This window comes from Sitophilus oryzae, unplaced genomic scaffold, assembly GCF_002938485.1.
Source record: "Sitophilus oryzae breed Bouriz unplaced genomic scaffold, Soryzae_2.0 scaffold_347_pilon_pilon, whole genome shotgun sequence".
In the NCBI taxonomy this organism is placed as follows: domain Eukaryota; kingdom Metazoa; phylum Arthropoda; class Insecta; order Coleoptera; family Curculionidae; genus Sitophilus; species Sitophilus oryzae.
In genome coordinates this window covers 343,155-366,514 of record NW_022146915.1, presented here as the reverse complement: position 1 = coordinate 366,514, position 23,360 = coordinate 343,155, and the positions used below count along the sequence as shown (strand labels likewise).

Sequence of the window (23,360 nt, the reverse complement as noted above, 5' to 3'; positions counted from 1 at the left end):
CCCTTGTGTCAAAATTAGATGATTAAATTTTCGCAATTTTTACACCATTTAATGACCCGTGGCGCCTCTAGTGTTTGTTCGGGCGGTTGGTCTTTTACTCCCGCTTATGGCCATTAAAGAAAAAGTTCTAAAGGGGGATGTTTTGTGGAAAGTGCCCATAAGCACAATGTAAACACTATTTGGCGCTATTCTTGCAACGGTCGCGACCCAAAACTTTTGACAATTTCGGAGCGGTTCGGCTTTTTCCGGAACTATATCGCCAAATATGGTTTATTCAAATTTATTATTATTTTCGTTTAATTTTATAAATAAAATACAGTGTGTTGCATACAAGAAACTTTATTTTATATAAGGACGCATGTATGAAATAACTATGAAACATTGAAAACCGACGTTATGCCACGATCCACGATGGTTTTTGCAGTTCACAGTTCACAGCACAGCTTTTTAAGTTTTTAATGCCACTTTTTCACAATTATCACCGGTTGGAGTAAATAAAACTTGAATTAAACTCACAAGATAGCAATAAATACTTTGAAAATGGACGCTATAAACACTTTTCGGAATTTCTTTAATGAGAGCCTCTGATGAGAGCGGTTTAGATTTTGAAAGATTATTATGCTTTTTGAAGATTCTGACTTTGACAAGAGAAAATTATTTCTGCTTTTGTTTGCCGTTGTTCTTAGCGACCGCTATAGCAGCGCCAAATCGCGTATAACGGTCGCGACCCAAAATAATTTCGCGACCTAAAATTTTTACGGGCTTTCCAATCTAAACTTGTTGCATTTATCTATGCGAATGACCCTGATAGCAGGGTTCGGAAGTAGTTAATTAAGATGTAATTTACCTGATTAACTACGTGTGTTTTTCTTCAAAACTACGTTTTTCCCGTTCATTAACTACATGAAAACTACGTTAATAAACTATGTATTGATATTATGAATATTTTTCCTTTGTATGAGGTGTAATAGAGATAATATGATGTAAATATTATATTTAAAGCCATATTTCTTCTGTTTTCTTAAATACATTATGTGTTTTTAAAGTATATATATAACATGTAGTTTTCCGAACCCTGTCTGATAGTAGCTGTTAGTGTAGTTATGCAACTAAACTTACACTGAATCAATAATTTGTTCTCTATGGGTTAGCTCGGCAAAATTCAACCCTAAACATAGTTGACATAAGGACAAGAATAAAACTGAAAATATATTTTGTTAATGCAAAATAGATGGGATCTAGAAATATATTACTAGCCATTATTTACTTGTTTAAATGTTCTATTTTTGTATAAAAATTAATAATTTGGGGATGTGTGAATTCAATAAAACAAAGTTATTTTTTTTAAATTAATAATAGAACTTTTCTTTAACATTATCAAACGCACAGTAAGAAACAAGTATATCAATATAATAAGTAATATAAAACATGTAACATATATTAATCATCTTCATAGTCACTGAGATCTAAATCTTCCATATCCTCAGATGTGATCATTTCCATTATGGCTCTAGAACACACAGTTATAGTTGCTTTATAATAAAATATAATAAGTAATTTAAATGTAACATTTAATAAGGTAGAATTAGTGTTGTAATAGATAGAATATTCCCATTTGTTACAAGGGAACATTCCCTTATAAGCAAATGCATAAACACGAACGCGCATGTACATACAAGAATTAAAGAGAACGTTCGCTATAAACACTTTTTTAATATTTTTCTAAAAATAGGCGCATATACAGGGTGAGTTTTCTGCGATGGGTCTCTTGGAATCTGCTGGAGCTTTGGAGAAAGAATACAGTTTTGTGAGGACACATATATGCGCCTTTTGGATTTTTGAAAAAGTTTATAGCTTAATAGATAATTCAAAAAAAAATTCGCCATTTTAAAAATTAAAAAAAATTAAAAGTTTTTCAGATGAAAGTTGTAGATAATCATATTGTTAATGAGAATGTGTTCTGCGTTTTTTCTAATGCCTGTCATTTTGACATATGCTTTTTTTCAATAGTTGGCCATGACTTCATAAAAAGGGCTATTTTTAAGCTTTCCAGCCATATAAGCTATAATATACATATTTTATTTCTTACGAAAATTACTACGAGTTATAGCCAGTTTTAATCTTTTACCTGCAAATAAACATGTTCAGAAAGAAGATAACGTAATAATTTTTTTCTTCTTTTTATTCTAAACGTTTTCAAAGAAAAAAACGCGAAAATTCAGAATAAAAATTCTGAATTCCGGGAAACTTCCTTCAAAAACAAATTCTTGAGCATTTTACAACACTAGATAGAATTATTAATAAAAAAACAAAAGAATACAATAAATATATTTGTTTCGCTCGACCAATGCCTTCTATAAAAGATCAGCCTACGGGCGGACTTTTGTTTACTTCATCAGCTGTACATACTTAGATATTGGGTTAGATTCTGTATTCATATTTTGTCGGTTGATTTTTGGTATTATTTGTTATTGTAGTGCAAAAAACTAATTATTTTGGTGTTTAAGTGACATAAAGTATTACCAGATATATGGTTACTATGATGGTCACTCTGTTTCTCATAAAAAACACGAAATATTACACGTTTTGTTAAGTGCTTTAATCTAAAAGTGCCCATAAATTTTTATTTATCCTGATTTTTGTGTGGGTTTTTTAAGACTCTAACAATTCATCAATAAAGCTTAAGTGGAGTGTGTTTTTGGTGCTATGCCTCATCTTTGTTGTGTTCCTGGTAGAAAGGATAGTTATACTAGGCAGCCTAAAGTATCCGGAAGAGCAAGAAAAGTGGGTACGAGTTATAAATCAAGACAATTCTATTGAAAATATCTTTAATAAATTTAAAAATAATATTCTCCCAGGATGGTATTAAAGAAAACTGGACAATTATGTTTATTTTATTCATATTGTGGAATCTCCACTCCATATGTTGTTGGTTCAGCTTCGATAGATTCAAACACGTAAGATAAACACGTAAGTAGGTATTATGATCTAGGAAAAAATAAAGAATATGTGTATTAAAGATCATGAAAAAGATTATTATTTTGAGTTCAAAATTAAAAAATATTTTTGTAAAGACAAGAATGATAAGGTTTAAAAGAAGAATGTGTTTTTGTTTGATAATATAATGTATGTAAAGCATAACATATATTTGTTCAGTAATTTTTACTGAATAGTGTTGATTATTTATAATACCAAATTAATATCAAATATTTAAGTGATGGCTGAATACAATATGAATAAAATAACAATAAAATTGGTATATTTGCAATACAAAATTAAGTTTTAAGAATAAAGATGTTACTAAAAGTACTAAGAAATTCATATTTCTTTGTTTTAATTGGTCTAATGTTATTTACATTTTATGTAAAAATTATACAGTATCATCGAAAAAAATCGGCGTCTAGTTGGCTTGGAAATGAACATCGATGACATTCCCTAAATAATTGTACACATAAAATAATTAACTAGAATTTTACAATCTTGGAAAATTTGATATTCTTGAACCTTGTTTCTAAATATTCTAAATTTTTTGATTTTCTTGGGATTTAGGTTCGGGAAAAATGCTGATTAAGTTTTCATTTGGTTTTTCCTTATTTTTATTTGGTTAAAAAAAAACGTTTTGGCTAACATTATAGCCTTCATCAGTGTTGTGTCATATGAAAAAAATAATGTCGAATATAATCCAAAAAATTACATATAAAATATTCACACCACGCACCACATAATGTTTACTGCGTACTCCATAGTCAATGTAGATAGTTTTAGTGTTAAGAATAATAATTTTAAAAAATATGTGTGGTCATCTTTTGATAAGTTTATATTAGTTTATTAAGTGCAGTAAACGTTATGTGGTGTGAATATTTTATATGTCATTTTTTGGATTATATTCGACACTATTTTTTTCATATGACACAACACTGATGAAGGCTATAATATTAGCCTTCATCAGTGTTGTTTTTTTAAACCAAATAAAAATAATGAAACCCCAAATGAAAACTTAAATCAGCGTTTTCCCGAACCTAAAAATTCCAAGAAAATCAAAAATTTTAGAATAACTTTACATATAAAATGCCAGCGATCTTCATTTCATTGCCATCGCTGACGCCTTTTTTTAGATGATATGTATTGTATTATTTGTAAATATAATTTTTCGAACAATGATACTTGCAAAATATACATATAAATTTTGTGTATGCAAATAATAATGCATCACTATTAGTTTAGTTAGATATTGAATGTTTTTGTTAAATTAGATCGATTTTCAAACCCCAAAATTTAAAATATATTTACATTTTACCCAATATCTTATGTACCTATACATTATTTGTATATTGTAAAACATTTGCTGCATTCGTATGGTTCATAGTCTATTTGCCAAATTATTTATTACTATTATGTTGTAGTTATTAACTGTATATTATGTATATTTCATGTAAACTATATCATTTTTAAAATACAAACCAAAAATCTGAGGAATAATTATGTTTTCCATGTATTCTACAACATGTTTATTAATCCGTAGTATCTAACTAGCGTGACGTCATAAATCTCGCCCCAAGGCTGTTCTATTAGAGACGGCATTGGCTCGACGGGCCATAGATGTCTTAGAAAAGAAATAATTACTGATGGGAAAAACCGATTAATTTCGATAATCGAGTACTCGAGTTTCAAGCGATTGCAATAACCGAGTGATCGCTCGAGCGAAATATCACTCGTATTTGAAAATACGGGTTTTCGCCCGTCGCTTGTTGTAAGTACTCGTTAACGCCAAGCGACAAGCAGTAAGTTGCGTGCGCAGGGCACATATTCTTTCGGTGACGAATGGCAAGTAGCAAGCGACGAGCGAATCGCTTGGTCGCTTGATTTAGTTTATTTCAAAGCATTGTCGATGTAGGTCGTAAAATTTTGTCCCTCAGATACGCAACGGACGGAGTCGTATAAATTTGCTACCTGCAATGTATGTAGAAAAGCTTTTTATCGAGTATGTCATTTTAAAATCGGATAGCTTGCGTTGCGTTCGTCGTTCGTAACTCGTCACTGGCATCGCTCATTCATAATCGAGCGATGTCGGTTATTTCAATAATCGAGTACACGGGCGAATTTTCGCTCGAGTTATTCCATCACTAGAAATAATCGATAATTAACAAGTCTAAAACTGCACGAATCAGTAATACTAAGACTATAAATGCAATCGAAAAAAATAAGACAATATTTACCTCAAGACCATAACTTCAGATGAAGACACTGTCCAATCAATTGGACCAGGATGCGAAGCTTTATGTTCTAAAATAGAATTGATGCGATTTCTTAACTTGGCAATGACAGCAGAGGTACTTTCACTGCATCTAAATCGCATGGTACCGTTTATGGAAACGCCACTAAAGTCACTTTCGTGAATCCTGCAAACGAAATAAAACAGCTCATTTGTATTATATCTAGAGGTTCCTCATCCACGCGTTGCTGTGGCTAAGAGCTCGAACACGCTGACGACCAGGTCGCACCGGCCAGGCCGCTGTTGCCGCTAAAGCCATTAAATCAAATGATACAGCGCACACTAACGTCACAGAATATACACCATACAGAAGCGACAAAGAGCTTTGAATAGCATTGGTCAAATGGGAACTAATTGCGTGACGTCACGTTTGACATCCGTGCGCCTTGAACAGCATTTCACACTGAAAGAAAATTGTTAGATTTTAATAGAAAATGATGAAAGGCAGGTTTATTTAATTTTTAAAAACTAGAGGGATTTAAATCAGTATTTTTATTTAGAATTAAAAATAAATAAATAATTATGAAATATATTTTTTAGTCTTTTATGCATAATATCTAGAAATAATTATACCTGCGGTCGTGAATTTTTTTTTGGTGTATAATTCTTTGACGTCACGTTTGACAGTTAACCAGCATTACCCCCTCCTAAAAATTTTGAAGCAAATCTCTTTGTCGCTTCTGTATGGTGTATATTTTGTGCTAACGTCCTGGCCGTCGGTTGGTCGTTGCGACCAGTAGACTGCACTAAAATATTATTATTTTCTGTCGCTTGTTGTCGGTTTTCTTCCAAATTAATAATTTTTCAGATGAAATCCCTCCAATTCAACGCACAATATTTTATTTTCTATAAGATATAGTGTTTTAGTGTAGTTTTTGCACACGTGCAGAAAATCCAAAGAAACAGTATGGACTGGATCAAAGGGAAACTTAAATCTAGTCCCTTTTTTTTATCAAGGGTCGATTCTAGTAAAAATTCAAAACATTTTTATATGACATACTCTATCTATAGTTGGTATGATACCTGTTTTTTTTACCTGTACAGTTTTTCTACAACCACTTGTTGTTTTTTTATTAAATTAGTTTTTTTAGTTGTATTGTAGTCATGTACAAGGAGGACTACTGTATTTTAAATATTATATCTAATTTAACTTTTTTCAAACATGGTTCATTAGACTATATTTCTACTAGGTACATTATTTTTAAAAAAAAATAAGAGTAAAAGTAACTTAAACATTCATAAAAATAGAAGTATTTACTGTTGTAGATTCACAGTAACAATAAAAAAGAGGAATTTATATTGTAAACATTGAAATAACTGGAAGCTAAACTTTCTACCTTATATTTGGAGCCAGTGTCTGACGACCTTTTTTTTAAGATGGCCCTAATATGTTTACTTCTAAAGTCGATAAGAGCCATGAGTAGAAGTCCATATCAGTAGAAAAAAGAAACAGAATATCTCCCTTTTTGGCGGTCGCGCGTACACAATGCTTTTTGTTCGGCCTATTTGTTCTGCTTGTTCGTGCGCGCTCGGTTCGTTCGGGCTAAAATGCTCAAGTTTGGACGCACCTTTAGGAACAATACTGTTTTTGTCCTTTATTGATATAATGCTGAAAATCTCACGAGTTACAAGTCTCACTCTACACATATTAAATTACATAGACGTAGGATGTAGAATATTCTGTTATGAAACGAGTGATGGAATAGCAGGCATAGCGGATTTGAAAAACATGGAAATAACGACGTTATCGTGTAGTCGGGGTTGGAGATTTTACTTACTCCATTTACCACACCAGTATTTATTAAGGAAAAGTCCAAGAATATTTTAAATGCATTATTTAATATTAGAACATTTAATAAGCTTATGAATAGCAGCTTCGCTTTTTAGTTAACTCGGATATTTTAACATTTCTGAAACTTAATTCTTTCTGAAACAATATTTTCTAATTGGTAATCTGACAACTATGTTGAAATTGGTCGTTCATCTGGCCGCAGCTATAAACGCAATATATCGGGCTAGCCGACGCGACGGCGCGGCGACGGTAGGTCGTTGCGGCCGGGTCGTCAGTGAGTTCGAGCTCTAAGGCCAGTGACAAGTACCTGGTATATTGAAATTTAGGTAAATACCCAATTTTTAAACCCGGTATATACTCATATGCTCAATAAATGGTATATTGAATTTGGGTAAATACCATTATACTGGGTATATATCTAATCATACTCATGTTTTTAATTTAAGGTTTTCTTCACTTATCGTTATATTTTGGAAAATTCACACAATATCTTTATAAATTATAGCATATATACTATTGTAAAGTTTCAATAAAATTAATTCGGTAGTTTTTACGTTAAAGAGTAACAAACATACATACAAACTTTTTTAACAGGATTCTTACCTGCAAAATTGATCTCCGAAAAAGACTAGCGGCAAGGGATAAACTATTGTAGCGTCGTGGATGTACAATGACGACGACTTCAAACGCTGGTAATACACGACTAAGGAATTTGTTACAGCTACAGCACGACAGAGTATGGATTTGGGATGGAACTTCATTCTTTCATGAAGGACGGACCTCAGGAATAATGGTTTCCCTAATTTGTTCGTCCTAAGGAAAAGTATTTGATATAATGTGCCTTTTTTATGAGAGTTAATGTCTAGTTACTTATTCAATGGGTTAATGTCTTGATAAGCTTGTTTTCATTGCTTTAGTTTCAACCTATTTTTTTTGTTTTTCTCTGTATTTTTTGATATTAAAATTGAATGTTTTACAAAATATGTTATTAATAGGAAACAACGTTTTTAGCAGAGCTTTATTCATACCTTTTCTACTCGTAAATAAATATACCTTTTCTACACGTAAATAAATATACCTTTTCTACAAGTAAATAACTAGACCAGATTTATATTATAAACGGTCGAAAAAAAACGGCGCCAAATCGGCTGGGAAATGACGATCGCTGATAATTTTGAGAAGGTTAGGTTAGGTTAGGTCTAAATGTCACTTACTTGGCCCGTACTCTATTTTTTAATGGTGGTTACAGCCAGTTGGCATTTTTATATTGAATAAAAATCATTTTTAAATGGTGTTGTTTAAAATTCGTTAAGGTTAGGTTAGTTAGTTCCCCAGCAGTCTCTGATGCCGGTTTTTTTTCGATCACACGGTATTATATCTCTACATCTATGATACTTGCTTCATTATGGCAACGTTGGGATACAAGCCCGAACAAATGACGGCCTTGACCAAACTCAGGTTGTTGCTGTTGAGATTGTTGGCTTTGCTTCTTGGATTAGGGTCAGCAATAAACTTCATGTCGTAGAGGAGTGTGGCGAACTGCTTGCGCATGTCTGTTAGAAGACGTAGGATGGGGGCGCTTAGAAAATATTCCCAGCAGAATGCTGAGGGGTTACTCGCTGTTTCAAATCCCCTAATCTAAAATCGGAAAAATTCAAGGAACAAAAATTATACAGAAAATTATATTTTAAATAAATTAGGTTTCGAACTGCGCCATCTGCGCAATTGACAGCTCACGTCACGCATAATTCAAATCTATACAGATATTGAAATATTTAGGAAATATTTGAATCGAAATATATAAACAAAAATATTGAGAAATTGAGACAAATGAAAATATCTGTCAATTCGATTGGATGGCTCAAAATAAAATAAGGAACAAAAAATGAAACTTACTGCAAAATGCATCACAAGATGATCGCTATTGCATCTGTTGGCCAACCTGTCCTTGGCTCTGTCAGCTGCTCCTTGATCGGTTGCACTTAATTGAAAACCATCTTTAAAATCTGAAAATTTTGTTTATACTATTTTTTTATTATTTACAATGTTTATATTCTCCGATATGTGCCAAATTGAAAATTGCAAAATTAAAAACGATTTTATAAGATCGTTCGAACAAGTATTCTGATATTTTTAATTTGTAAAAAGGCATTTTATTAGTTATAAAATCTCATTACAGCACGACACACTAAATCATAAAGACGTCCAAATAAAACCAGAGATATAGAGGGGATAGCTTGTAAATTTTTAGGTGCAAGTTAGAAACACTTGCACTTTTGGTAAAAATAAGTGGAATTGAGTTGGTGTTCGACAGTGGTCGCGCTATTAGAACTCTGCATTCAAAAATCAAATCCATTAGAAATAATTGGTTGTAGTTTTTTTTTTAACTTTCTTAATATGTCTGCTATATTTTCACCGCAGACAGTATGTGAAAATCTTTACAAATAAGAAAGTTACACGACTGCTGAAAATTGCTATGCATTAAAAGTAAATGGACGGTTTTTTTTAAATTTTGAATGAAAAAAAAAACAAACCTATCGAATTTTTCTCATTTAAACTTGTATTAAAAGATCCGAACCTCAAATTAAAAACAACGTTTCAATATCTAAAGTGGTTTTTGAGTTATTATGTGTTGTGTTAAAAAGTTAATTTTTTGAAATTATCGTGATTACTGACGTTTTCTTTTATAAAAAATATGGATACCCTAACGATATCCTTATAATTCCATTTCAGATGCTCAGAAACATATATAATGATCAAGTTATCTTTTTTCAAAAAAAAGTCTTTTAAAAATAAGCGGTTTGCGATACTTTGCTTGATAGGGAAAGGGGCACCGTCGCATTTCTCTTACTCCGATTTAATAAGATCCCTATGCGATTTACTTCCGCCATGTAAATACCGACCCAAAAGTAAGAGTTGCCAGCATGGTATAAAACCATGTATAAAACCTCAAAGCGTCAGTGAAACGTGATAACCTGCTAACTCGATTTTTTACGTTAATAAGTTTTTTTATACCATTAGAAAGAGAAAAAAATACTCTATAAGTAGGGAAAGCAAAGATATTTTTTCCCATTAAAGAAAATTTTTTATTTTAACTCAATAATATCTGCTAACTCCTAGTGATCTGAAATAGCCACCGAAATGCTGCTATCTCCGTAATTTTCGTTACGATCACGCTAAAGCAAACTCACAGATTCTTAGTCGTATTTTTTCGCCTTACGTTTTGGTCAATTTTTCCCTATTATATACAGGGTGACTCTTAAATAAGTGCAAATATTTTTAGGGTAGTATATTTCGACCCAAGAAACACGATTATGAGGTTTTTTGCGCGAATTTTTTTTTGAAAATTTGGAATTTAAAAAAAAATTAAGATTTTTTATTTTTTTTTAATTTTTATTTTAAAAACATACTTTGTTTGTAATATGGTAATATAGGTAGTAGATTAAATTTACAAGAAGGAAAATCCAATGATTCTCAAAATTATAGCAAAAATTGGAAATTTTAAAAGCGAAATAACTCGGTTGTTTTGGATTTATTTGAAAAAAAACGGTAAAGAGAAAATATTATGTTTCTTTTATCGAGATTTACCAGCCCTGCACAAATTTGCACTTATTTAAGACTTACCCTGTATAGAAATCAGGGAACTACCCTAATGCAAGGTAAACCAATGCAATGCAAATTCCATAATGCAATGCAAAAGCAAATATTGTTAAGAATAATAATTATTCTTAATTCTCATTAATTATTAATGAACTATAAAGCAAGAACAGTTAACCTAATAGGACTGCTCATTCAGCCAAAAGTGTCCGCCAGGTGCATGCGAAAACTACTCGCTTTGTGACGTCATTGTAGCCCTTGTCATGGTTATTAGTCCTTATCCGGCCGTTACCGAATGCAAAACATTCATTATTTAGTTTATTTATTTAAACACCTTATATGTATGCAGTATAGAAAATTAACTGTATAAATCGTATTAAATACTCGGATAATACATTTTTTAAGAAAAGCAGTTCCCAGCATCACCTTTTGCAAGCATTCTTTTTAGAGTATTTCCATATTTTGCTTTAAAATAATTAATAAACAAAATCGTGGGCACTTAGTATTCACTTTGTCACAATCCACAACACAATTGGAAATTTTAAAAGCGAAATAACTCGGTTGTTTTTGGATTTATTTGAAAAAAAAAACTTTAAAGACATTTAAAATTGACAAAATCGAGATTAACTCAGCCCTGCTCAGCTTTTACTTTTTATAAGTTTCACCATAGGCAAGAAATCAGGGACACTATCCTAATGCAAGGCCACGAAGGCAATGACAATGCAATGACGTCACAACTGTCATGCTGAAGCGCGGGAAGGGGCGAATAATACGTAGTATGAGGATGAGCAATCCTATTATTAACGTTCTATATAAGGGCCCCCCTAATAGTTATCTATATAATAGTGACCCTGCGTCGATCCGTTCTGTAAATACGGGGTATCCGTAAAGGGTAAGGGGAAAACGAAATTTCTATATACGAGCAATTCATCGGCGTGCTATAAATAGTTTAAATAACATTACTTACTTGTACAAGAATTTCCATAATACCTAATCAGTTTTATTTTTTTCAACGTATTTTCACGTAAATGAAACATAATTTTTATAAAAATTAAAAAATAAGGAGAAAAGTAATAAAAATTTAATAAAATCACGCACAGTCTTCCCAGCTCGGTCTACTCTACCGTTGTATAAAAATTAGGATAAGCATGGAAGGATTCTACCATATCTTCTAAGAATTATAAGTTTAATTTTTAAATTATTTTCATATTCATTAAGTCCAAAATTCTGCTACTTCAGTTCTTTAAAAATGCAAAAAATTTAAAATTTTCATTAAAAATTTATTCGTTTTGGACTTGTATGTTTTGCTTTTTAGACCGACGATATTATAAATATATGGTTATGAATATCATATTTTTTAAATTTAATTGATTATTTATAAATCTGTTTGGGTAATATTCATTCCCACTTTTAAAATTTCAAACAATAAAGGTTGCTATCTCGAGAAGTATATTTTTATTTCTTATTTCTGCAAGACGAATATCTGCTATCTCCCTATTGTATCGGAAAAAAATGACGTAACACGAAATATAGAGTTTTATTGTTCCCCAGCAAATAAAATTCTTATCTCTTTATCATATTAACGCATCAAAATACTTCACACATGTGTACATATTTTTTTGTACTGTTTTTTTGCTCTCCTGTAACATTAGGAATAATGGACTTAGCAGTTTATCACGTTTCACCGACGAAAGGGTTTTTGTCCCATCCATTACGCCGCAACCGCTTCACCAATTGTGATGATTCTTTTTTAAATGAAAGGTATATATTTGCAGATTGTTTATGAAGTATTTTTGTATATTCTTTAATGTATATGCCGACTACACATTCGGAAAATTGCGTAACAATTCTATCATATTCGCAGGCACTAGAAATCTTGCGTAGTGAGAACAAGTTTATAGTGTTAAACAGAAAATGAACAAAGGATTGGACTAGAAGTAATGCTACTAGATTTTTTATACTACGGTTTTACTGTAAGTTTTGGAATGAGAAACAAACCTAATGCAGCGGCTACAGATAAAACAGGATCCAGGCAGTTGAACAGAGCGCCCATGATGAGCATTTTGGCACAGTGAGCTTACCGGTAGTTTCGCCATGTGGAGTCCCAGCGGAGTGAGAGCTTCATCTTCATCGAGGGCCCCCAATCGGGAGAGAAGAGTCAACGAATTAGTCACCGAAATTGGTTCAGGAGGATCCATTAGTCTGCTCAAAAATTCTTGAGACTTATCCTTTTTAAACAGTATCCGACTTATAATTTAGTAGTATAAGGACTATTTAATACATCTATGGAATATTAAAACCTACTTTATTAAACTGTAGTATTAATATCTCAATATATGTGTATAACAAGAAAAAAATATTGATAATATTAAAGACGTGACAACATAGGCTGGATGAAGAAAGGTCGGTCGACTGTACCCAGAAGTAAACATGTGTACAAAAAATATTGTTTGTCCGCGTTGAGATGTAAATAGTGTAGTCTATATTTTATTTTAAGTCTATGGTACAAACGTACAACGAGATTGGGCATAAAATTTCGAAAGATAACGTAGTAGAAGTCCTCCTAAGAGGTGAGAAGGAATTGAAAAGTGTCAGCAGACTAATGGCGAATATAATGAAGGAAAAAATAGAGGAGGAAAAGTATAGTCACAGACAATACATGACAATACATACTTGCGTGTTTCTAATGGTTGAACTAAACAATTAAAATATTGGCACTTTTTAACAGACACACTGTATATATTAGTAGGTAGTTTAATTATAAGGAATGCAATTTTTTTTTTTACTTACTTGCAACATTTTTAATTGGAGAATGACACTCTCCAGTCGTTTTCGTAGAACTTCCGGTTTTTGAAACCTGTCAAGCATCTCGTAACGAACTTTACTGATCAAATGATAACATACACCTGCTTGTACTCGCCCTGCTCTACCTTTACGTTGTGAAGCGTTCGCCCATGTTACCTACAGACAAATATGGCACTGCTGTAACTAAATGTAGTATAATAATCCCATTTTTGTAGCAAATAAACCATAAACATGTAAAAAAGACATCTCCAGATGTCCTCTAATTTCCCCTGAAATTTCTCCGAAAGGATATTCACAATAGCTAAATTAATTTCACAATTTCACGTATGTCTGCTATAGATAAGCTCATAATTGTGAATGGTCACCAAAAAAATTATTGAAGATTTTTTTTAAATGGAAAATACAATAATACAGTTATTAAACTTACCCTTTCAGGTTGTAACGTTTCAATACCAGTCTGCGGGTCCACATTTGACATTTTTATAAATCCACAATCTATGACAACAGTGACATCGTCAATAGTAATTGATGTTTCCGCTATATTTGTTGCTATAATTATTTTCGTCGTTCCTGTAAATATAAAAATAAAAAATAGAGACTTATGTAGTGAGATTTATAAAAATAAAAAATAGAAACTTTTGTCATAAACTAACTATTTAATCAACAAGTTTTTTTGCAAAAAACTCATGGGCCTACCTCTGCTGTGGGTCAAAATTATACTACCAGTATCCACAGACACGTGTATTCAATACTTAGAAACTGGTATCGTTAAACAAATAAAATGTGGGAAATATGTTTTTACTGCCCCACGTTGGGCGCCAAAATGTAACAGAAACTTTCGAAAAATAAAAAAAAATCACTAATTTTTTAAATATTACCTTGCGGTGCAGGCAAAAATATCTGTCTTTGCTCTGTTGTAGGCAGTTGAGAGTGCAGAGGAAAAATTTTGTATTTGTAAGATGGGAATTGATAAGACTGCTCCATTAGTTTCATGAGGCCTTGGATTTCGGCGAACCCAGTCACGAACACTAATATAGCACCATTGATTTTCTCCTGAAATGTATCTAATAGTCAGTGAGGTAGCTAGAAAATTTTAGTCCAAAAAGTAAACGAGTAAAAGTAAATTTTACCTTTTGACAGATATACTTCAGCAACGCAAAAATCAATTTCACGTTCAATTTTTCACTCTCGGGCTTGCGTAATTCGTTCAAAACATGTCTAAAAGCAAAAAAATACAGTGTGCCTCAAAAAGTTCACAGGAAATGGGATCAGATGTAATTCAATCAAATTGAAAAAAAATTGTATTTGGTTGCGAACTTTTTGAAAATAACTGTAGAAAAATGTGAACTTATAAATTATAAACATACAGAATGTGGATAACGTAGGAGGTGGCAACATTGCATTCTCTCGAATATATAAACAAATTTCCGGACACTGAACAAGCGGCATTCAAAAGTTTTTCAATATTTTTCGGAAAATGAAAAGAAAAATATAAAATCCCAGAAATAAGTGCAAGTATTTTAACTCTATAGTTCGATGCCAGAAACACGCCCATAAGTTTTTTTTGCGAAAAAAAAATTTTGATAATTTTATATTTTCAACATATCACAATTTATTTTAAAAATGGTAAAGAAAAAATATGTTTCTTTTGGCCAGATCTATCAGCCCTTAAAATACTTGCAGTTATTTCAGGGACATTCTGTATTTACCTGTCATACAAATTTTCCGACTGAAGCTTGCGAATGTACGGTTCTACGTAATCCGTTCGATCTTTAAGTACTGCTTCAGTTTCTTCCCAATTCTTTTTTTGTATCCATATTGGCGTGTGGGATTCCTCAAACACAAAGCGCGTCTTCTGAAGAACATCCTCCAAAAAATACTCTTGTACCGGATAAGTGAAACCAGGAATATTAATGTGGGGAGCATTATTGTAGTATCGGGAAAATGCTTCTGCGTTTAGTGTTGCGCTCATGAGTATAATCTAGAATTCAGCACAAAAATAGAGTCTTTCTCAAGTAACTTAACAAAACATTTTAAAGTATAGATAGATAGATAATAGTTTATTCATTCCAGTAAAAAAAAATACAAATAATGTTTATATGAACGAGGAACCCTAAACAAAGAAAACAAAATATAATATGCTATTGAATGGGTAGAAAAAAATAACATAATTTCCTTAAATCTAGATATATCTTAGATCTACAAATACATTTTTTTTAATATTCAAATTAAAATCCACTTCCGACGTCGAGAGCAGCCTTTGAGCTATCTAAGAAAAAATTCTGCTTTAGTTTGTTTCTTGGCAAGTTTCTAATAGCCATGGGAAAAGAAATGTAAATTTTTACAGCGTTAAATTGTACATTTTGATGAATAAAGGTATAATTACATTTTTCTGATTTTAAATTTTTGTACAATCTTGTATCATGATTATGATCTCTATTGCATTCTAAAAATAGATCTTTCTTATCACTTACAAATAACACTGATTCCATGACATAAATACTAATAATAGTTAAGATTGTTTATGTTAATAAAATTAAATAATGCATTTTTTTATCTTATATATGAAAATAAGTATAGAGAACAGTATCTTTTAGAAAGCTCATATCAAAACAAATATTTTGTTTTGATATGAGAGAAATCTAGTTTGACTCATATTTCGTAAACGACAGCTCCCAACGAAAAACTAGTTATGTCACTGGATTCTACCTGAAAAACTATATGGAAATCAGTATTCGCCTTTTCCATAACTTATAAAACAACCGAGATATGAATGGGGTAGAAAAATGTAACATTTTCAAATTCGCCCTGTATTTCAGAAACTAAGAGGGCTAGAAAAATCTGTATGCAACATATTTATTTAGTTTCATAAAAAAGTAGCATAGTGATGTGAAAACCGCAACTTTGTATCTCTACTTATAAACGAGAAACCCTGTAAAACACGAAAATGGGACACCCTGTACAAAGTAACAAAAAATCTTACCTTCAAATCCTTCCTAAAACGTATTACATCTTTTAGAACGGTAATTAAAAAGTCCGATATCACATCTCTTTCGTGTATCTCATCGATTATCAGATGGGAAACACTGGCCAAAGATGGGTCTGACTCCATGAATTTCAACAACACTCCTGTTGTACAATATAGAATCGAGCCTTTATCTCTAGGAGCTATCCTAAAAATTATATCATATTATTTAAATAAATTATTTTAAACATTAGAAATTGGTTTGTATTAACTGAAACTTACTTTTCTAATCTAATCTGAAAACCGACACTGTGTCCTAACTTCTCGTCTCTTTCTTCCGCAACTCTTTCCGCTACTGATATAGCGCTTATTCTACGTGGTTGTGTACACACTATTTTGCACACGGACCCTTTCATATGTTCGATATGATCGTCTAAAATGAACTGGGCAACTTGCGTCGTCTTGCCACAACCTTTAAACAATATACTCTTATAATAAGAAGAGATTCAGTCATATTGAATATAAAGACTAAGGTAGGAGCCTAATATGATTCTTTTATAGGTTTGGTGCATTTCCGTTCGTTTCAACAAATTCCGACCGCAGCGCTTCAACGGCAGAAATCCGAAATTATCAATATGTATTTCACGCCGCCGCACAGTGTAACGAAATCGGGAAATGCGGGACATTAGCCCAAAAAATAAAACATTTAATTCAACTAGTTTTTTATATAGATGGATAAAGGACGTCCCAGAGCTCCACCATGTGAGATATTTCTTGAGTTGACCTCTTAAGGAGGGCGCGCACTGCATCGGATCGGACCGACCAGCAAAAGCGACTGCGACCATCGTACATATAGACGGCGCCGGCGCAGTGCTTCGTCCCATGGACAAAAATCGAAAAAAAAGTTAAAATTTACTAATATCTGAATATGTAATTTTATACTTATAGCAATGTTCAACCATCCTGTATATTATTTTTCATAAACAGCGTTTTTTTGTTAGCAAATATTTTCACTAAAAATAAATTTTGCGATCATTATCTTATACAATGAAAAGAATAACATTCATAGTAGTTCTGTATATGGAGTTAAACGTAAACGAGTTAGTACGTACTTAATTGAAAGCCACTATGGATATTGTTAAACAAGGTATATACTTTAAATTTATTTCTAAACAAGTTCGTGATTGTTTAGTTTTTATTTATTTTTTAAGATGATTCTTAAATGGGTATAAAAATTTCACGTTTTCAAACTTCAAAAAGGCATATCAAAACATATCGTATTTATTGAATATTTTTGTTGTCATATTCATACACTTTTAATTTTTGTATAGTTCACCTGCGTCTGCTTGCGACGAACTTTATTTTATAATACTTTTCAGATGGAGTAAAATTGATAAGCAATGCCGATCTGGTTAATACTTGGCTTGATCATAAGGACAAAAACTCAAAATTATTTGTATTTCAAAAAATGTGTTCTTTATTAGATATTGATGAACCCTCCAGTCAAATGAGACCATTTGAGCCTGAAAAAGCCCACTATTTTGGAGCGAAACGTCGCATAAAAAAGTTTCCATCTTTCAATTTATTATAAAACTTCATACCCAAGAAAACGAAAAAATAATATATTGATATGGTCTATTAAAGAGGGAACTATTAACATCCGAACCCCTCATACCAACAAAAAGAACAGTAACAACGCGAAAAAGTAACATATTAGAAACTGATGTACAGAAATATCATATATGTGAGGATATTTCATCTACCTGTGATTTGGATACTATAAATTTGGAAGATTCTGTCAGCAGTGATTCTTCTGAATCAGAGTAGTTACGATCTATGCATTTTGTTGTCCTAAAGTAAATTTATAGTATCTTCAGTTTTCTTTAATTAAATATAGCATTAATGTTTCTTTTTCATTAAAGAAAAATATTTTTATCTTATATTGGCTTATATTGTAGGAATCATGTTCTAATGTTATTCCAATTCTTTTTTATCACAGGGATTTATTTAATACTTACACCGTTTTCATACTATAAATTATTATTTCTTTAGATGGAACACAGCTCCCACATTTTTATTATTTATAAGATTTTTTTTTTTCATAAACGTGGGACTAAGAACATCATCATTTAGTACAATGAGAGTACTCATCATTTGTGTCAAATAAACCTAGTTTGAATAAATCGCCTACAATAAAAGAGAAGTTTTGCATTTTTGTCCTCTAGAGCCATATGTTCGAAGCATTGTGCGGCGTCCACTAAAACATTTCGGCCTGTAGAGGCCAGATTCCTACCTCTACCTATCTACGATAGTCGAGTCACCGCCTTCGCCGTTTCTAGCCGGACTGGTACCGATTCAGTGCGCGTACACCTTTAGTCGGGGAGTTATGGCGGGTTAAAGTTATAGTTTCCTTAATTTACCAAATCTGTAGAAAAATTTCATAAAATGAAATTTATTATTTTCAGAAGTGATCGATTGAGAAGATTTCATGTGTTGTTCAATTCCAACATTTTTTCCGTAAAGAGAAGTCTTTTACCAACAACGAACCTGAAAAAAGTCCCAATTTTTTTCAAGTCTTGTTTCTACATGTTTATTATGACTTTCAAAAAACGCTTACATTCGCGCAAGGTTACATATACAAAATATCATAGAGTGAACCTTCTAGTATACTGTCACATATAAATTTCGTCCACCTAGATCCGAACCTGGAAGAAAAAAATAAATCTCTTCGGCAATAATTACGTTTTCCATTGATTCGACCGTAGTTTGGTGACACGAAAGAGACAGCAGAACTATTTGTTTCCCTTTTACGGTTGGTATTATATGCCTTCAAGCATTCATATCACAGAATATACTAACGAAAAAGATTCCTTGTAATAAATCGGTTCCATTTTCGTAACGCCATCTCTCGACATAGCTGACATTATAGGTTAGCCAAAGGGGTGCGGGGCCGGGGGAATTGTAAAATACGCTTTTTAATTATTTTTATTCGCTATTTGTAATTTTATTTTAAAACATATTATGTGAAACAATCACATAATATGTCTTAAAAATAAAATTACAAACGGAAACAAATGGAATGAAATAATCTGAAAATCTACAAAGTTTATTGATAAAAAAAGTTAGGCTATGCAAATTGATAAGTATATTAAGTATAACCTCTTCGGTATAACATTGTTAAACAAACATTAATAAATCATAACATATCAGATCATAGAACTAAAAAAAGTACTATTACATAAAAACAGGTGATACAATACTTCAAAATTAATTTTAACATAATATCAAAAACCGAAAATCAAACTGCAAATACAACCACACTTATCACAACAGAAATTAACACACACTTCCACGGCAAATGTCCAAGAAAGACTGATCATTCTGATTGGTCCTGGTCCGGTCGTAGCTCACGTCGTATTGTCGGTAAGCAAAATCCCTGTCCAAAAATTTGACGATCAGCGCCATCATCCGTCATAATTGGGAAACTTTTGCTGGAACCATTTTTAATATTTCACTTACATGGCCCTGATTCATATGCTTTTGATTCATGATGCAGATATCTGTGAACGTTTTCAATTTATACCCATCGGCAAAATGTCCGAAGAAGCATCTGAATCAAGAAACAAAGAATTTCGATCGTTCTGCCAAAATGTTTCCAGGGAGAGTGGTCGTAAGAAAACTATTGAAGATATATTGCACAACTTATTGAAATATTCAGATCCTCTACTTTCACATCTGCAACCAAAGCACTCTAAAAATAAAAAAGTAGACTTGTTTCCAGAAGCGAAAGGGCTCTTGTATATGGATGGGGAAGAAATTGAGAATGATTTTTAAGCATATTTTATGTAAGTGCCTTACATATTCTGTTATTTTGGAATAATATACACCCCACATAAATTATCGCATCACTTATTAATTTGGAAAACTGCAAAGTATTCTTAAATTCTCTTGGTTAACAATAATCTCAAAAGTTATTTGCATTAATAGCAACTTGTTAAGGAATGGAAAGTATATCATAACTCAGGCAGACCTTAGATTTAAGATTTTCAAATAAAAATGTTTGAAGTGTTTCAAGAATAAATACTAAGAAAAATATAAGTGATGCGAAATTTTGCGAGGTGTGTATTATGGTTTCCTTTGTTGAAGTTGAATACGTTTTTTTCGCATATTATCATATTATTTAATACTGTTAAAAGATATTTGCCACTTGTGTTGTTCTCTTTGTTCTCAATGTTGATTGAGTTTTGACATATTAGCGGGAGATAAATGATTGTTCGACAGTAATTTGATAACGTTTTTGGTCCATAAGAGCTATAAACTCTTCGTAAATAAAAAAATATACCTGTAAAGTCCTTTTATAAAACTTCGTATTTTTTTTGACCTTCCATTACGCCTTTTTTACTGTTTTCGCCCTGTAGCAAAAATTCCTAGTCGTATTATTTAATTTCTGTCAAAAAATTTCAGCAAGAATAGTGATAACTGAAGAAAAATACCAATGTCCCACTATTTTAGTTTTCGTTACACTGTGCGCCGTGCCGTCCCGGTTGCAGTTCATGTCGATCGCATTAAAATAATATTGAATCATGGCTTTGTCATAATATATAAGTATTTTAGTTTTTTGCTAGTGCAGTTATTGAGGCTATAAAACAATCAGGTATACGAAGTTTTCGTGATGTAACGCTGTTTCGGGTTTATTGAATCATGGCTTTGTCATAATATATAAGTATTTTAGTTTTTTGCTAGTGCAGTTATTGAGGCTATAAAACAATCAGGTATACGAAGTTTTTGTGATGTAACACTGTTTTGGGTAGTAAAAAATAAGTGAAAAAGAATTCGAACTAGGCGTCGTGTTGTGGTTGTGACAATTTCAAATGTTAATAAAACTGCCAAAACAATGTTAAAGCTTTAAGGAGAGCGTAATTAGGGTGTTGTTGGGTGCAATAACATTCAATAACTCAACTTTCCCGGATATTCAACTCTCCCGAAACAACATTTTATAGCTTCATAGTTTCTCACACCGATTTAATCAAAAGCAAAAATGGATTCAAGCAGTTCGACGAAACAAGTGAGTAAACAAAGTGCGCTTTACATAATCAAAAAATTAAATAGACATAATATACTATAAGAGGATAAAATATAACTTCTAATATTAATGGTATACTTTTTTTAATCTACTAGTGATTAAATCTTTTATGAACATCTTCTAAAGTTATAATTATGTACCTTTAAAAAATTTCGTTATAGCCGAAATAGCCCCAATTATGACCCCACTTGCAAAACCGGTGCGTAAAACTATTCTCGCTGTCGTAGTTGAACTCATCTTAAAAGTGTTTTTAGCTGGAATAATAAATTATAATACAAGTTAGACCTTCTGGAGATGTCAAAATATTTACTTTTTTATTTTTATTTCTAGAATTTTTACAAATTATACTTCCTAACACTTCTGGAATAATTACACTAAAAATTTATTTTTAGTATACTCGCTATTTAAACCCGTGTATTTGTATATATCAGTTGTTTACGATATTCTCCGATGGTGGCAGCACCGGCAGAGAATGCACCAAGCCTATACTTACTTTGTTAATTTAAGATACTCAAATTTTAACAATTTGTTATTCAATTCAGGACCAAAACATCCAAGAATAAATGGTCAGAAAACCACCAGTTAGTCAAAAAAATGCACAACAGTCAATAAATTTTATCAAAAACAAGACAGCACAACGCCGATAATACGATTTTGGTAATAATATTCTAATTTTATAAAAGGATTTCCCAACGATGGCATAGTAAATAACCAGTATAATGCCAGGAATATATCAGGAAGATATCTACAATATTCCCCAATGGGTGTATACCAGGTATACACACAAATTTTATCTACCCACCTAGTTTATTTTCACAACAAATAAAAAAATCACAATCACGGAAAGGAACTCTTACCCTTAGTCTTTTTATTCAAAGAAAATAATTAATATAACTTTTTACCTGTTTCCCCACTAATAACGACAATCTGGTTGTTATTAATCAAATTTAAAATCTCTTCTCTCATGCTCATTGAAGGTAGCTTTTTCCTTACATTTAACATTTTCTCATACGATGGTAAACCATGTTTACCTTCTAATTCACCATAAAATACCTTGTCCAACTTTTCATCTTTATTAATAATACTAAAATCGTTCAATTAACTTAATAATTCACCATACATATAACAGTAAAACTCTATATAATACTTCTCGCTTATACTTGAATTCAATTTGTCCATGATACTTCCACATATATGTCTTAAAAATTCACTTTTAAAGTTTGTATCTATATCTTCTGTATCCATCAAACTATCTGATTTAATGTGTAACAGTGAATCAATGTGGGATTTCTTATTATCAGAAAGTTTAATCGTGGCAAGCTAAAAGATCAATAATAGAAATTACAGTATTGAAACTTCTCATTAATATACTGGTTTTTTATCTGTTGCTTTTTGTCTTAATTCCAGCTTTTCTTCTTTACGCTTGAGCCGTGCTTCTTGATCTATACCGCTTGTGTCAGCAGCCCTCTTAAGCCTATTTCTGTTAGCGTACCTATAATGTGATTATTCGAATGTAAGTAATAAATTTTGTTGAAAAATATACATACCATAAACCTATTTGCTTTCCTCTAAGTCCTGGAGGAGGACGATCACTATTAGAGGAACTTGCTTCGTATTTGTGCCCGAATTTCGAATCATGGGTTTTCCTTTGCCGAAATTTATCACTCATTTTTGAATGAACAGAAAATTAAATAATGAAGTAGCTGCTTCTGTCTTTCTAAAGTCGTTCTTGAGAACGTACGGTACGCTAACTGAAGTTTTATTGAGGTATTAATTAAAAATAACGTTAATTTATTTAATATCCAAATAACAAAATCAGACAAAATTACCAAAACAAACCTACCAT

The 23,360-nt window shown here is 31.8% G+C and overlaps 2 protein-coding genes across 2 annotated transcripts; both read right to left on the bottom strand.

The window, feature by feature from the left end:
* Window positions 1–1,335: 1,335 nt before the first annotated feature.
* LOC115884729 (ATP-dependent DNA/RNA helicase DHX36-like) lies at window positions 1,336–12,880 on the bottom strand. The gene is made up of 6 exons (XM_030903377.1): window positions 12,660–12,880; window positions 8,961–9,070; window positions 8,464–8,702; window positions 7,668–7,877; window positions 5,217–5,399; window positions 1,336–1,510 (listed from the first exon to the last, which is right to left on the bottom strand). The coding sequence occupies exons 1-6, from the start codon at window positions 12,721–12,723 to the stop codon at window positions 1,441–1,443; spliced, it is 876 nt and encodes a 291-aa protein (XP_030759237.1). The 5' UTR covers window positions 12,724–12,880; the 3' UTR covers window positions 1,336–1,440.
* A 502-nt stretch (window positions 12,881–13,382) lies between these two features.
* LOC115884725 (ATP-dependent DNA/RNA helicase DHX36-like) lies at window positions 13,383–23,360 on the bottom strand. The gene is made up of 13 exons (XM_030903369.1): window positions 23,344–23,360; window positions 23,062–23,265; window positions 22,886–23,006; window positions 22,662–22,834; window positions 22,417–22,598; window positions 16,714–16,903; window positions 16,450–16,639; window positions 15,176–15,447; window positions 14,597–14,684; window positions 14,345–14,519; window positions 13,894–14,036; window positions 13,452–13,622; window positions 13,383–13,394 (listed from the first exon to the last, which is right to left on the bottom strand). Exons 2-13 carry the CDS (start codon window positions 23,181–23,183, stop codon window positions 13,383–13,385), a joined length of 1,839 nt encoding a protein of 612 aa, XP_030759229.1. The 5' UTR covers window positions 23,184–23,265; window positions 23,344–23,360.